This window comes from Canis aureus, chromosome 12, assembly GCF_053574225.1.
Source record: "Canis aureus isolate CA01 chromosome 12, VMU_Caureus_v.1.0, whole genome shotgun sequence".
In the NCBI taxonomy this organism is placed as follows: domain Eukaryota; kingdom Metazoa; phylum Chordata; class Mammalia; order Carnivora; family Canidae; genus Canis; species Canis aureus.
This window is the reverse complement of record NC_135622.1, coordinates 56,756,636-56,772,171: the sequence shown is the minus strand read 5'-3', so window position 1 is coordinate 56,772,171 and position 15,536 is coordinate 56,756,636. Positions and strand designations below refer to the sequence as shown.

The 15,536-nt window shown below is 50.7% G+C and overlaps 1 protein-coding gene across 8 annotated transcripts in view; it reads left to right on the top strand.

The window, feature by feature from the left end:
• GREB1 (growth regulating estrogen receptor binding 1) overlaps positions 1-15,536 on the top strand; it is a 135,543-nt gene that overhangs the window by 102,688 nt on the left and 17,319 nt on the right. For 6 of the 8 annotated variants that reach the window (XR_013349755.1, XM_077844102.1, XM_077844099.1 and 3 more), the window contains 6 exons: positions 2,811-3,150; positions 3,720-3,835; positions 6,139-6,338; positions 7,664-7,765; positions 10,685-11,313; positions 14,098-14,200. Coding sequence is in view for 7 of the 8 variants with exons in the window: in XM_077844102.1 (XP_077700228.1) it covers positions 2,811-3,150; positions 3,720-3,835; positions 6,139-6,338; positions 7,664-7,765; positions 10,685-11,313; positions 14,098-14,200 (1,490 nt within the window). In the remaining variant the exon portion in view is untranslated. Of the gene's footprint in view, positions 1-2,810; positions 3,151-3,719; positions 3,836-6,138; positions 6,339-7,663; positions 7,766-10,684; positions 11,314-14,097; positions 14,201-15,536 lie in introns of those variants that run through there. The other 2 variants (XM_077844100.1, XM_077844104.1) reach the window with 2 other exon arrangements.

Below are 15,536 nucleotides of genomic sequence, written 5' to 3'. Positions count from 1 at the left end.
GACTCTTGCAAGTGATAGAATCTCAATTTGAACTACCTTAAGAAAAGGAGAGAAATGTATTGACTTGTGAAATAAAAGGAGAAGTTGAATAAATAAGCCACAGAATGTCAGAGATGCAGCTTGTTTCAGGAGCAGCTTAAGTTAGGTATTGCGCACTCCCAAGACTGTGTTATCTTGTCTTCTGTGTCTCTCTGTGTTGGCTGTGTTGTATCTCATTGCACACTGCTTCTTCCATGAAAATATCACCCCTGGTTGTTGCTGAATTACACAGTCTTCAGCTTCTAGAGGAGGACTGATTGTTTTAAGCAGTTTGAAAAATTCCCAGAAAAGACTGCTGACCTATCCTGGGTCATCTATCTATCCCTGAATGCACCTATTGTAGCTAACAGGGCAGGGCAAGTCCAAATACCAAGATGGTAGTTCCATGAGAATTCAGGGTCCAGGTCATCTTCTCTCTTTTGGCTTTTTTAGTTTTTATCTCTAGAATTTGAGTCTTTTTTATATCTCTACTTGACACTCTTGATCTTTACTGTAGTTTCTTAAGTGTATGGAATATAGTTATAATAATAATTGTTTTAATGTTCTTGTCTACTAATTCTATCATGTATGTCATTTCTGAGTCACTTTCTATTGATTGATTTTTCTTCCTCCTTTATTATATTATATTTTCTTCTTTAAATATCTGTAATTTTTGAGAGGATTCCAGACATTGTGAATTTCGCCTTGTTTTGGCTGGATGTATTTGTATTCCTATAAATCTTCAGCTTTGCTCTGATACAGTTAAATTGTCTGAGAGTTTAATCCTTTTAGGTCTTGTTTTAAGCTTTGTTCAGCAGGATCAGAGCAGTATTTAGTCCAGGGCTACCTTTGCCTACCACTAAGGCAAAACCTTCTAAATATTCTATAATATTCCATGAATTCTGAGGTCTTCCATGCTACTGATGGGAATAGAAGCTATTCTAAATCCTATGTGAGCTTGAGACATTGTTCCCTTTAATTCTCTTGGATTGTTCTTTTTTTGGCCTTGAGTAGTTTCTTCACCTATACGCACTGATCACTGCTCAGCTGACGACTGGGGACCCTCTGTAGCTCTCCTGAGTTCTCTATTTGTGTAGTTTATTCCTCTCTGGTATTTTCTTCTGTGAACTCTTGCTGCCTTGATTTCCCTGGATTCCAGGGCCTTTCCCTCAAGTCAGGGAGACCATTGATGCTTTGCCTGGGTTCCCCTTTCCTGAGCACATTCCAGAAACTTTTTCCAGGAAGAAGCTGAGGATTCACCTAGTTTGATTTCCATTTCTAAGGGTCACCATCTTTCATTTCCCAATGCCCAATATCTGGAAACACTCTTATTTCATATATTTGTCCAGTTTTCTGGTCATTTCAGATGGATCAATATGATTTATATGGTCATTTCAGATGGATAAATGTGGTTCCTGTCCTTATGCTGCTTGTCCTTTGAGGAGAGTTGAATGCAGGCACTTCCTACCATGTCAGAGAGGGGGAGAAAGTATGCTTCCTCCTAAATGACGTCCTGCCCCTCTTCATGCCCCTTCATCCCACCTTGCTCAGGGGGACAAGGGGCCACCGCAGCTGAGGTAGTCCTGTAGGGCAGGAGAGACCATGCATTTTCCACCCTGCTCTCTTGTTTTCTTCTTGGGCACTATTTGGCCAATGCACCAGGGCAGGGCAAAGTAGTCCTTGGGCTGCTGAGTCCCCTGTGTGCCAGCATCTGCAGATCATTCATGCCTTCTTGAGACAACAGAAACTTGGTAATGGCAAATTTGCCAAGCCAGCTCTCCAGTTCATAGAACCCATGGCCTTGTTGAAACGCTAAGGACAAGAATAAAGAGTTGACAAGAGAAGACCTCAGAAATTCTGTGGAAGGGGATTGGTTGCGCTGATAGAACTCTCGGGGTGGCATGGCCATGGTAAGGGTCTGATCTCTGTAGATCAAGAAACTACTTTATCTTTGCTCCAAAAAGCCACTGTGTCAGGGGACACATTCCAGCTAAATAAACCCACAAGAGCATCACATGTAAAGCGGATGTCAATTTGTCTATTCCTACAAAGAATCACAGTGACCTAGAGGGCTGGGTTTTTCTGGTGGGGCTCTGGGTCTGTTTCTGACGTGTGAATCAGAAGAGCTCTAGCAGTGTGTGTGGTCATGGTGGGGTCACCACTTTCATGTGGAAACCTATGATAACAGCTTCTGAAGCCAAAAGTGGGATTCTTGGTTTGACTGAGTATGTTCTGATTTGTAATTCATCTGTCAAATCACATTTAGTTACATTTCTCATTACTCATCGTACTTGAATGCCGTGATGTGCCTTCAGGATAGTCACCCTCAATCTGGGGAATATGATAGCCACACATACATGCTGACTGCTTGTGCTTCTATCTTCAGGGGGAACTGGGAGCAAATTTCCTAACTGAAAGAACCATAAACTAAGCTGAGGATAGAAGAAACAATCTCTTACTTTATTCATTCCCCTATTGGTTCATTGAACAAATATTTATTGAGCAGCTACTATGCACCAGGTTGTGGAAAACACAGAGGAACAGCAAACCTATGCTCTCGTTTCCTAGCTGGAAGTGTTTTGACTTCTAAGGAGGGCTTCCATTTCAGGTTTGAAACAACCTGCCATGAAAGGAAACACAACTTGTTTGCAATCTGGGAGTTGCTGTGCCCGATGTGGTGGCCGCGCTGGGTCACTTGTTTGCTGGGCAAAGGCGCTCGTCCCCCTGGTGCGCTCCGGGCGTCCCGGAGGTTGGCAGCAGCCCGGTCACGGCTCCATCTCTCTTTGTTGCAGGTTCCCCCGCCTGCACAGCGCGGTGATCAGGACCTTTGTTCTCGTGCAGCACTACGCGGCCGCGATGATGGCCGTGAGCGGCCTCTCGCAGATGAAGGACTACACATCGGTGGAGACGCTGGAGATCACCCAGAACCTCATCAACTCCCCCAAACAGTGTCCCTGCGGCCACGGGCTCATGGTCCTGCTGCGGGTGCCCTGCTCGCCGCTGGCGGCCGTGGCCTACGAGCGGCTGGCCCACGTGCGGGCGCGCCTGGCCCTGGAGGAGCACTTCGAGATCATCCTGGGCAACCCCAGCTCCGGCATCACCATCGGGAAGCACTTCGTGAAGCAGCTCAAGGTGGGCGCCGTGGTCAGGGACCGGCGGGGTGAAAGGTGCCTGGGAGAGTTGGGGGGGGCCGTGACCGAGGGGTTACCGAGGGGTGACTGAGTGGCGACAGTGTTGCTGTCCATCACGCCCCCTCCACGCCCGGCCACCCCTCTTGCCTCCTTGCCTGTCCCGGCCCCGCCTCGGTACCAAATCACTTATAAATGTCGCTCCCCAAAGCACATTGTCTTGATCTTTAAAATCTCGGGGGCTGCGGCGTGCCTTTCGTGCCCCTCCCCCCAGCACAGTGCCTGGGCCACAGCTTCGCACTGGTCCACAGAGATGGGAGGGAGTACTGAGGGCAGAGTGGGGTAGGAGGAGCTGGGAGGGAGGCCCGGCCCGCGCTCACGCAGCCACGGGAAACCCGCTCCGTTGCCGAGGGTGCGCACTGTCTCCCGGGGTCCGCTGACGGTGCCGCGCCGGGCGCCGAGCTTGCTTGTGGTTGAAGAGCCCTCCGGAGGAGGACACCGGAGCCCTGTGAGCTGGGCCAGTCGGAGAGCAAGGGCTCTCTCGCCACCTCGCTGCTTTTCGGTTCTCCACAGACGTGGCAGAAAATAGAGGACGCCGAGTGGAGGCCTCAGACCTACCTGGAGCTGGAGGGCCTGCCGTGCATCTTGATCTTCAGCGGGATGGACCCTCACGGGGAGTCCCTGCCGAGGTGAGGAGGGCGCCGTGGCCTGGGGGCCTGCGAAGGGCCGGCTGCCTGTGCCCGCGCCTGTGGGGCCTGGGCCGGCCCGGCTTCCGGTGCCCCGTGGCAGGTGGAGTCTTTTTTTTTTTTTTTTTTGTATATTTTATTATTGGAGTTCTATTTGCCAACATATAGAATAACACCCAGTGCTCATCCCATCCAGTGCCCCCCTCAGCTCCCGTCACCCAGTCACCCTGTCCCCCCGCCCGCCTCCCCTTCCACCACCCCTTGTTCGTTTCCCAGAGTCAGGAGTCTCTCATGGTCTGAGGTGGAGTCTTTATGTGCAGAGTTGTCATGGATTTGTGCATCTATTGTGATAGGTTTCCAGGCTGTGGCAGTGAAACGTGTCTGAGGTCTGGGCAGCTTTTCCTGATTCTCAGACAGGCACCATTTGAGCTCCTGGGGGTGTGATGGCTGTTGCTGGGCCCCGTGGGTGGAGGTCCTCCAGCAGGGGTGAGGCTTGACGCCTCCCTCAGCTTCGCCCTGTGAGGATCACCAGCTGTGTGAGGGGTGGCTGTTCCGTTTAGGAAGGTAGGGGATCATCTTGGGGAGGTCAAGGCTATATCAGTCCTGGTGTCTCAGCTGCTGTGATCGCTGGGTCTTCCTGGTGTAGGAGGTGTTCTGGGAGGTGGGGACGTGGATGATGCCACTTAGGAAGAGCCAGTGATTCCACACACAGGGCGGACTGTCTCAAAGGCTGTGTTCCATTGGAGGCCACAGCCATGGAGAAGTCAGCTGCAAGCCCACTTGGGGTCTCCTGGGGTCTCTAGGCTGTCACACAGACAGGTAGATACTGCAGGACGGAAGGTTACTAGGCCTCCGGTAAGACAGTTGCTTGAATTGGTGGCGACCGGTTGGCTTCTAAAGATTTACCTAATACTCTGCACAAGAGGAGGCAGCCAGGCTGTGGAGCCTTTGCACGTCTTCCCTGGTATAACAAAACAGTTAGAGCTGACGTTTATGAAATTCCTTCTATGTGCTGGCACTGCGCTAGATGATTCTTCTTCTTAAAGATTTTATTTATTTATTCATGAGAGACACAGAGAGAGAGAGGCAGAGACACAGGCAGAGGGAGAAGCAGGCTCCCTGCAGGGAGCCCAATGCGGGACTCGATCCCACGACCCCAGGATCATGCCCCGAGCCGAAGGCAGATTCTCAAACACTGAGCCACCCAGGTGCCCCTAGATGATTCTTATGTGCCATATTTCATTTTACTCTCCAACCCTGGGGGAAGGTCATATTTCAGTGGTTCCCTTTGAGCAATGAAGAAACAAGACTTACAGAGAATTAAGCCTGGGTCACATTCCGTAGACTCCAGGCTGCCCAGCTCCAGAGCCAGAGTTCCTTCCCCTGGACCAGCCCTCACTTACACGAAGGCTACTGCATTCGGTGTGTCCTCATGGGCCAGGTAAAGGGGGTTCCAAAACATTTGACCTGGGTTGCTACTTTTCATATGGATTATTTCTTCCATTCCTCGGCTCCCTAAGGACTACGACAAAGTCCTAAGCTATCTTCAACTTGAGCAAGCATTTACGGAGTACCTTCTTTGTATTAGGCACAGTGTTAGACTTTTGACATAGTAAACCCCTCACAACAGTAGCCACTATCCTGTTTTATAGATGAGCAAGTGAAAGGTCATTTGCCTGAGACTATAGAGCGTCTCTCCAGGTGCTTTGCTGTTTCTACTGCACAACCCGAGCCCGGCATTGGCCTGTCCTCTGAGCCCACCCCTCTGCTGTCTTACTGCTTGTTGGTATCTGTCTTCCCAGACAGACTCTCATTTCTCATATGGCAGTGACTTGATTGCCACCCTATCCCTAGCATCTAGCACATTCCTGGGCCCATTTTAAGTGTTGATTGAATAATTTAAATGTCCACGACTGCATATAGTCCTCAAACAGTGCACTTAGATGGCTATTAATATTAATTCTCATTTTTCAGATGAAAATCTGAGCCTGTAAGCTTGTGGAAGGTTCTGGCCCTAGGAAGTAGCAGGGTTGGGGTTCAAGCCTGCTATTCTTCTGGCCTGAAAATGTTCTTTTGATGACATGCAAGATAGGACTGAATGCATAGCAGGTCCCGCAAGAGACTTTCTGTTAAACTGACTTGGTTGTCAAGGGATCTCCCTAATGCAATCTGCTTTTCCCTTTGCACAAGTCCTAGGGCCCTAAAGAGGAGGTGGGGACTGGTCCTGATCCCTATGTTCCCCCACCCCACCCCCGCCGCAGTGCCTCTGTTGCAGAAGACACTCAATAACTTCTCTTCCCTTCTAGGTCTCTGAGGTACTGTGACCTGCGTCTAATAAACTCCTCCTGCTTGGTGAGAACAGCACTGGAGCAGGAGCTGGGCCTGGCTGCTTACTTTGTGAGCAACGAAGTTCCCTTGGAGAAGGGGGCTCGGAATGAGCCCTTGGAGAGTGATGCGGAAAAGCTGAGCAGCACGGACAACGAGGACGAGGAGCTGGTGACGGAAGGTGAGGGGGGCAGGTCTGCCTCGCCTTTGCATCTTGGGGGCAGCTTGCACTTGTGCAGGTGCTCTGGCCCTGGGGCCCGTCTGATGGCCAACAACTATGAGTGCATTCTAGATCCATCTTTGCAGGAAAAGCACATCCCTTGTTGAATTCAGATTTTGCTTTCCTTTCCCTCTTTTTTGGTGGTGTGAGATAATGAAATCCCGATTGGCTCTTCCTAGTTCTGGAATTCTTAGAGAATAGGAAGGAAAATTGAGGTTTCTTAGGATTCAGGATTCTGCTCTGTTTGACTTGGTGGCATTACCGCCCTGTATAAGATTCACTCACTTATTTTCTCTGCGTGAATCAACAAGATGTGTCTGTTATCAAGATTTAGGAGAAAAGGCCAGTTTCATTTGAAGACGTGAAAATCCAACACTATATTTTAACAGGACACACAAATCAGGGCCATGCAGGGCATCTAGCTATTGTCAGTAGCACAAGAAAAAGGACAAAGCTGTTTATATGAAAGTGTGAAGCATTTGTGGGGTGTGGTGTAGGTTCCAAGACCCGGCTCCTCTTCCCACTGCACCTGCTGGTTCTGTGACTTGGGACACGTGATGCCTTCTGTCCTGGTCTCAGATTGCTCATCTGTAAGACGGAGACTAAAGGCCCCTGGGCAGACTCTGCTGGTGCTGTAGTGACCTTGCACTAATATGAATGTGACCCTGACACTAAGATGACTCGGTCTCCCTGTTGCCTGTGGGCTGAATCTGCACTCCTGGCACTCTCTAGTCTCATTGTTCATTCTTCTCAGCTCCCCAGCCCCCGCCCCATGCTGTACCCCATCCTGTTGATCACACTCAGCTCATAGGGGGTCCCTGGCTCTGCTCTGCTCTTGCCACCTCTGGGCCACACAGAGGCCCTCCCTGTGGCTTTCAATTCTCCCTCTTCTGTGCTTCACCTAGAAACTTCTGCGGCTCCGGTTGGGTCACCCCTTCCAAGAAGTCACCTGCTCTTGCCTCTCTGTGCTGGGTGGGACCCTGGCTTCTGGGCTCCCCGGCCTCTCCCTGTACTCCTTACACTCATAACTGTGGCTCATGAGAAGGAGCCCCCATGAGCCCAGGGCACCTGCCTGGCCTCCCCTGCACCCCACCCCTTCTTTGTCCTCGGGGCCCTGTCAGAGGTGGGCACCTGCAGGGTGGTAGCTGGGTGGATGGATGGATGGATGGATGGATGGATGGATGGTTGGATGCTAGAAGTGAACACACTTTGCAAACTATAAAGTGCTGGGCTGACATACAAGATGATGCTTACGAGGCATTTTCAGCGTGTGTGTCTTGAAACAGGCTCCATCTCAGAGAAGAGGAGCCCGGTGAAGAGGGAGAGGTCCCGCTCCCATGATTCGGCATCTTCGTCTCTCTCCTCGAAAGCATCCAGTAAGTCTCAAGGTGGGAAAGAGTGCATATCTGGATGCTTCTTTTGAGTTTGCAGAGAATGAAAAGAGATCTTTATTTTATTCAGAACTGGAGAGAGAAGGGAATCTTTGAAGAACTGGGCTTGCTTAGGGAGGAATTATGTTTCTGGATTGGGGTCCAGGACATCAGAGGTTTGGGCAGGACCTCAGAGTTCCTGGGAGAAGATCATGGACCCTATCCCCTTGACGGCCTATGTTGGGCCATGTCCCCTGGCTGCTCCCAGGCAGCTGTTGGTTTAGGGAATCACTGTGCCCTTGAGACGGGAGGGGCTGAGGTGAGGTGCTCTTGTCGAATCCAAAGGCAGAGAGATGTGGACACAGATTTCTCTGGGGGAAAAGCAACAGAAGGCAGCAGGTGTTCCCTGAGCCCTGGACCCAGATCACATGGAAATGGGGGTAAAACGCCCAGTCTCTGCCTAAGGGAGGCTTGGTGTCTGGGAGCAGACAGGATGGGCACACGTGAAACAGTATCACCGGTCTTCCTGTTGCAGTCTTCACCAAGAGCCGGCTTTGTTTCTGAGTTAGGGCATTGAAAGACACGTTAGAGACAGACCTACTCTTGGAGAATTCATCAGTCCTCATAAGCCAGGTGATGTTGCATTAGGGGCTGCTTTGCTGTCCCTGCACAGTCACACATATGAAGTGACAGGTGGGTGAAGAGGTAATTTTGTCTCAGGTGGGGGCAGATTTAGGGGTAGGGTGCGGTCTCTGCGGGTTTCGGAGAGCAGCTGGCCATTGGGTCTCAGAAGAGAAGATATTTGGGACGGAGGAGGCTCAGGCTGTGGAAGTACGCGTTGTACTGGGCGCAGTGAGTGGTCCCGGGGCCTGCAGCTCTGGGCGGGTGGGCAGCTGGCTGTGGTCAGGGCATGGCTGTGGAGGGCAGAGAGCACCCGGGGATTTGGTTTCCTGTCTTCTGACCCCTCCTCACACAGCCCACGGGTGACAGTCAGCCAGGTTGAGGGGGGTCTCCCTCGCAGTTACACGCAGAGGGAGTCAGAAAGAGGCCTCCTTCACATCAGCTGGCGGCTCTGCGGCAGAAGGGAGACCTAGTCCTCCGCTTGGGTCAGAAAAACCAAATGCTACAGCTTCCGGTCCTCTGCCCCAAATAATATAGGGAGCCTGGGCCCCTGGGGTGGAGCTGGCGAATGGGTGAGTGAATGAATCTATGCTATTCAGAACAGAGAGGAATGGTGCTTTTTCTGCCTCATCCTGGTGGGACAGCTTTCTAGAAGGTTCTGAGGACACACTGGTCTGTGCGGTGTCTTCAGGAATAGAATGTCCAGGCTATGGGCCAGCCTTTCTCCTTCTGGATTGCTTCAGTTAGGTGAAGTGACTTTCGTAGCCAGGACTCCTCAAAAGGTCCTGAGATTGTAGGGGGGTCTCTGCCGAGATGCTTCCCATGGCCTTGGGTGCCATATGTTTCAGAGATGAGGGTATGGAGGCCCAGGGAGGTGAGACACGTCTCCACAGCCACACGAGTCAGGGTGGGGACCTGGGTGGGGCTGGGTACCATTTTTATAGACCGACAATCCCCCTGGATTCAACTGGGGACAGACCAACGGAGGTTTGGAGGTGGACAGAGATAAACATCAGTGTGGATGTCCATCCTTGGGGGCCTACCAGGCTGGCCCTCACAACCCAGGGAAGTAGACGAAGACATTGGGGTTCCCTTGGTCTACTTTTGGAATCTTGTTCCTCTTTGAGGTCCTTCAGGCCTGTCTGTCCTCCTGGCCCCAGGCCAGTGCCCTGGTCCCTCACAGCCTCCCCACATCTGCTCTTCTGGTCATCCATTGACACGGAGCCACTCGCTTCAAGTGCCTTGCCCGAGGACGACGAACCTCAGCAGGAGCCAGGCCTTGGGCAGAAGGGGACTGGCTGGTGCTGAGTCCCTCTGTCCCTGAGCCCTCTGTAAAGGCCTAGATGCAGGCTGCAGAGCTGAGTTGTGGGGTCCTTGCTGGGGAGCTCAGATCCAGAGGGGAAGTAGCCCGAGTGGCATGGTACATGGGGTGCAGGCCAAGCTAGGGGCTGCAGGGTGGCAGGAAGGCGTCTCTGAGGAGGATGGTTCAGGGGTCTCAGGCCTCCCTTGGTCTATCTTGTCTCCACACCGTCTCCTGGGAAAGGACAGATTTAAGACAACGATGCACTGTCCTGTCTGCTCTGCTTTCTGTGGGGCCTGAGGTCTGCAGGGCTGCTGTGAGCTGGCATGCGAGCCCTGGTGCCTGTGGCTGGGATGACCTAAAGGAGAGCAGGGTGCTGTCTGGTGCATCCAGGTGACCACACTCACCAGGGTCTCAGCATGGTCCACGTGGGGGAAGGACACAGGAAGGTCCCTATTTGGGTGGCTGCTGTGCGTGCTGCATGTCCTCTCCTGGATCCTTCTAAAAGCTAGGTAATTCTAGTGTTTGGTAAAGCCTACTGTGTCCTGTGAGTCAGGCTGGCAGTTTGAACTAGAAGCCACCGCTGCGCTGGCGCAGAGATGAGCTGTGAGCTCCATGGTCACATGGGACAGACGGGAGAGGTGTTCCTGGGAGCACCTGCATGAGGGTCTCTTGAGCACTGAAGGCAGGGTGCTGTGGGACAGATTGGGTCAGGGGAATGCAACGGAGAGACTTTGGAGGCAGTGTGCAGGGTTCTGGGGTGGCTGTGGGATGAGGCCACTCCATGGGACCCCGGGTCTCCCCCTTCAGCAAGCCGTGGCTCTGTTCTAGGACGGGAGACTTTCTGTTTGCCCAGAGTGGGGATTTCATTAGTAAGAATTCCCAGTGTTGTCAAGCACGGGTAGTTTATGTCCCAGAAGCGGGGACGGGGGTGGTTTGGTGAGGGTCCTTCCCAGTGCGGGACTGAGCCTGTTTTCCTAAGGCTTGTGTTTTCCTAAGACTCGTGTTTTCCCCAGGCTCGGCACCATGTGGGGAGTCCTCGGCTCAGCCCGCGGCACCCTCGCAGGGGGAGCGGGCCCGATCGCCTCAGTCCTGCGGCCCCTCGGAGGAGGCCAGGGCCCCTGGTGACAGACAGAGGCCCCACGCGAGTCGGGGGCCACCACCGGTCATCAGCAGGCGCAGCCCTGGGCCGACCCCCCAGCCGGACTCCGGCCTGAGGACCGGCCAGAGGAGCGTCCAGGCGTCGGTCACCGTGTCGTCCTCCCAGCTGTCCTCCTCGGGCTCCTCCTCCTCGTCCATGACACCTGCTGCTGGCACCCTCGTCCTACAGGCCTCGCAGTGCTCCATGAGCAAGGCCTGCCGGCAGCCTCCCATCGTCTTCCTGCCCAAGCTGGTGTACGACATGGTCACGGCCACCGATAGCAGCGGCCTGCCCAAGGCCGCATCACTCCTGCCCTCCCACTCGGTCATGTGGGCCAGCTCCTTCCGCCCCCTGCTCAGCAAGACCATGACGTCCACGGAGCAGTCCCTCTACTACCGGCAGTGGACGGTGCCCCGGCCCAGCCACATGGACTACGGCAACCGTGCCGAGGGCCGCGTGGACAGCTTCCACCCGCGCAGGCTGCTGCTCAGTGGGCCCCCGCAGGTGGGTGCTGCCCCGCTGGGGGCCCGGGCTCCGTGGGGCTTCTGGTGTTCACGCCCACGGGGCAGGTACGGGGCTAACGGCATCCCCTTAGGCACACTTGCCATTGTCACTGCAGACCCCATAGTGGGCAGGTGGGTGCAGGTCGGGACCTGCAGGGCACCCACGGCTGGTTCACTTCCGTGCTCTAACCTGTTTCTTGCCTTGTGGGGTGTGTTTGTGTTTGCGGGTGCTGCTCCTTCAGACCCTGATTCTGCTCTTCCCACATCATTCCATTTGGTCCCCACAGCCAGTCTGTGCCAATCAGAAACACCCCCACCCTCCACCACCCTGGGTTCTGACCTGGAAGGTTTCGGTGAGACATAATGGGGTGGGGGTGGGCAGGAGGCCCGTCCCTATCCCAGCCTCTCACCCCATTGTGTTTTCCTAACAACGGAAGACCGTTTCAGCTGTCAACCTGGCAGACATCTGCCAAGTGTTGGGAGCACATGAAGAGGACCGTGTCAGGTCTTGGAGGGGATTTGTCAGAACCGTGCTGAGGTGGGAGGTAGGCTGTGGAGTGGGGTCGAATTATGCCTCAGACAGCGCCTGACACCCTCAGCAGGACCCAGCCCTTCCGTGCCTCACTGTCCTCTCTGAGAATAAGGCAAAGAATAATACATGTGTCCGAGACGTGGGCATTAAATGAGAGAATATCACAGGGCACCTGATGGTAGAGAGCCGGTGGTGTTAGTTACTGCCCCGCCCCCCAGCAGTACCATCCTGCCCCAATTGAAGATGTGCTACCTTCTGATGCTATGTGTTAATTTCCTTATAGTCTGCTCCAAGAAATACAAACCCACAAAAATATGTATAAGAATGCTCATTTTTGAATTGTTTTACGATAGTGAAAAACCAAACCAGAAACAACTGAAGTTCCCTTGGTGCAAGGTCATTTGAATAAGTGTGAGCACACCTCTATCATGCAGTTCAGCCAGAGAAAGTTGGAGATAAGTCCCTTTCTACTGACATTGAAATTTCTCTTCGATTTTAAGTTGAAAAAATTGAAATAAAAAAAATTACGTTACAGAGTAACATACATGATGGAATATCAATTAGAGAAATAAGTATCAGTGTGTATGCATGTGTCTCTGGTGTGAAAATACCAAAAATTTCCTGGCAGGATCATCATTGAGTTGTTACCCCAAGAGGGAGTGGGATTTGTAAACATTCTTCTTCATCGTCACTCTGTATCTCTTGAATTTTTAAATGAGTGAGCCTATGTTAACTTTTTATAAATTTGAAGAAGGGGATCCTGGTTTCTCCCTATTGTCATGTTATTGGATGTCATCTTAAAAAAATTCGCCCATTTGATAAGTGAGAAATAATAAAAGTATAGTTTTATTAAGGTTGAATATATTTTTATGTATGTATGGGTCACCGCCGCTACTTCGACAGTGATTTTTCTGGTGCATTTCTCTTATTTTTCCTTTAGGCGTTTGACCTTTTCCTGTTGATTTGCAGGAACTCCTTTAGAGATTATAGATGTTAATCCTTTGTCTATTAAATGTATGGTACATATTTTCTCTGAAAGCTCACCTGGTTATAGTTCATATTTTCTTTTCTAAAGTTAGTTATTTCTGTTCATCCACACTTGAGTACGGACTATGAACCAGGCGTTGAGCTGAGAATTTAGAAAGCATGTTCCCAGTGTAACGGGGTGGCAGGTTGGCTCATAGGTACCCATTTAACCATCTGTGACCAAAGTGAACTAGGACACATAGTGTCCTAGCCTGGTATGGGGCGGAGGGAGCAAGGGACTCTATGATACAGAAGAAAGTGCAGGAAGAGGAAAAAGATCATTTTATTTCTTTTCCTGGCCTTAGGAGGAGAGAAGTGAGATGTCAGACTTTTAAGTCTTGCATAACAGATTTTGTTCTCTTACTCTCTTACTGTTGACCTATTGATTAACACAAAAATATCAATCTAATTAATTATGCAAGATTCTTTTTTTTTTTTTTTGAGTGAGTGAGTGAGCATGCATGGTGGAGAGTGGAGAGGGGGAGAGGGAGAGGGCGAGAGCAGATCTCAAGCAGATTCTACAGCCAGCACGAGCCTGATGTGGGTCTTGATCTCACCACCCTGAGATCATGACTTGAACCAAAATCAGCACTTGGGTGCTTAACTGACTGAGCCACCCAGGTGCCCCTATACAAAATTCTTTTAAGACATTATTATGCTTTGTGTTAGCAGTTTGTTTTTTGAAGCAGCCTGTCTTTAATTTGTGATTAAAGCCCTATTTCTAACAGCTTAGAAAATGTGGCCAATTAAAAGTAGAGACTCGTTGCCATGACTTAGAAGCAGGCAGGTCTGCTACTCAAGGGAGTCCCTCTGTGGCCTACCCTGTTTCTGTAGACTGCATTGCCCCTCAAATGGCTTTGCATCCCCCCAACTCTCACTTTATTTTTAATTTAATTAAATTAATTTATTTTTTAAGATTTTACTTATTTTGAGAGAGAGAGCATGAGCTGAGGGAGGGCAGAGAGAGAGAGAGAGAGGGAAAAAAGCAGACTCCCTGCTGAGCAGGGAGCCCAGTGCAGGGTTCAATCCCAGGACCCTGGGATCCTGACCTGAGCCAAAGGCAGATGCTTAACTGTCTGAGCCCCCCAGATGCCCCCCAGCTCTTGCTTTAATTAGGTGGGGTCTTTGAAAGAGACAGGTGGCATGGAGCATGTGCAAGGCTCCAGTCAGTGCCTGCACGTGGACAGGGCGTACTGAGTGTTGGCTCCAATTTTAATGTCTTCACAGATTGGAAAGACAGGTGCCTACCTGCAGTTCCTCAGTATTTTGTCCAGAATGCTCATTCGGCTGACGGAAGTGGACGTTTATGATGAAGAAGAGATTAACATCAGTGAGTTATGTTTTGGTGACACTGGGGCTCAGAATCCTCTTGAATCGGTTTCTCAAGTGACTGTGTCTGTTACCCTCTAGACAGAATTCTCAGATCATCCCCAGGGCCTCGTGGGGTGCTTCTATCTCTCCCTCGTTTGCCCCATTTTGCTCAATATCAGAATAGTGCCCGGGAGGCCTCCATGGAGATAAAATTACTACACTAAAAATAACCGCCGTTTACTGCATATCTTCCAAGTGTCCAGCACTGTGCTGGCTACTTTCCATAAACTGCCACACTTGATTTTCTGCACATCACCATGAGAATAATGGCTTATATCCCGGTTAGTGACATGCTCAGGCGCCCAACCGGGAGATGACAGAGCTGGAACCAAGCTGGATTTGATGGCCACCTCTAGGAAGCAGGGTTATCCATCGGGAGAGGTTCCCATTCAGGCAGCTGAGCACATAGTTCCGTATCTTAGGGCAAACTGGAAGTATGTGACATGTGTGGAAAAGCCATTTCCTTATTCAAGGAGCAGAATATGCCCTGATTATGCTAAGACGCTCTTTGAACAGCTGTTTTATGATCTTCGTACCTCTTCGTACATTCCTCCAAGAGCTCATAAACTTGGTCTAGTAAATGATCTTTTCCTTTGGGAATGAAAATTTGTATGGAGAGTCCTGTCTGTGTTGCAAAGAAAGGGAACCAGTACAGTGTGCTGGCAACTAAGTAGCACTTCTTTTTATTTTTATTTTATAGACATTTAAAGTGTACAACTCGATGATTTGATACATGTATACATTGTAGTGGTGAAATCACCACTACAGTTGGGCTAATGAACATGTTCATAGTTACCGTGTTCATTGCAGTCTTATTCATGACCATATGTCATGCATTGATGGATAAATGTCCATCAGCAGATGGATGGATAAAAAAAAAATGTGGTTTATACACACAGTGGAATATCACCCAGCCTTAAAAGAGGAGAAAGTCCTGCTATTTGCAAACACAACACTTGTTTAGATGTTCCTAACTGTGTTTGGATTTTGCCTTGGAGAAAATTTGGAACCAAGGAAGCCCATCCAGCCCTTGGTCTTTCCTTTGAAGGAAGAAGGAAAGAGGCTCTTTGTCCCAGCTCTGAGCTTTCACCCCTTCCCCCCACAGTTTTGAACTGAATTTCAGATGAAAATCAGCAGACCTGTTGAGTCTCTATGTCCTCAGTTTCTTGGATAGCCCAATGATAAACAGGATTTGAACCCAGTTTGCTAAACTGCAAAGCCCATTTTCTCAGAAACTCTTATTGCCTTGGTTTTCTCTTTGGTAAAGCATGGATAATTGCTGTTTTACGGGGTAT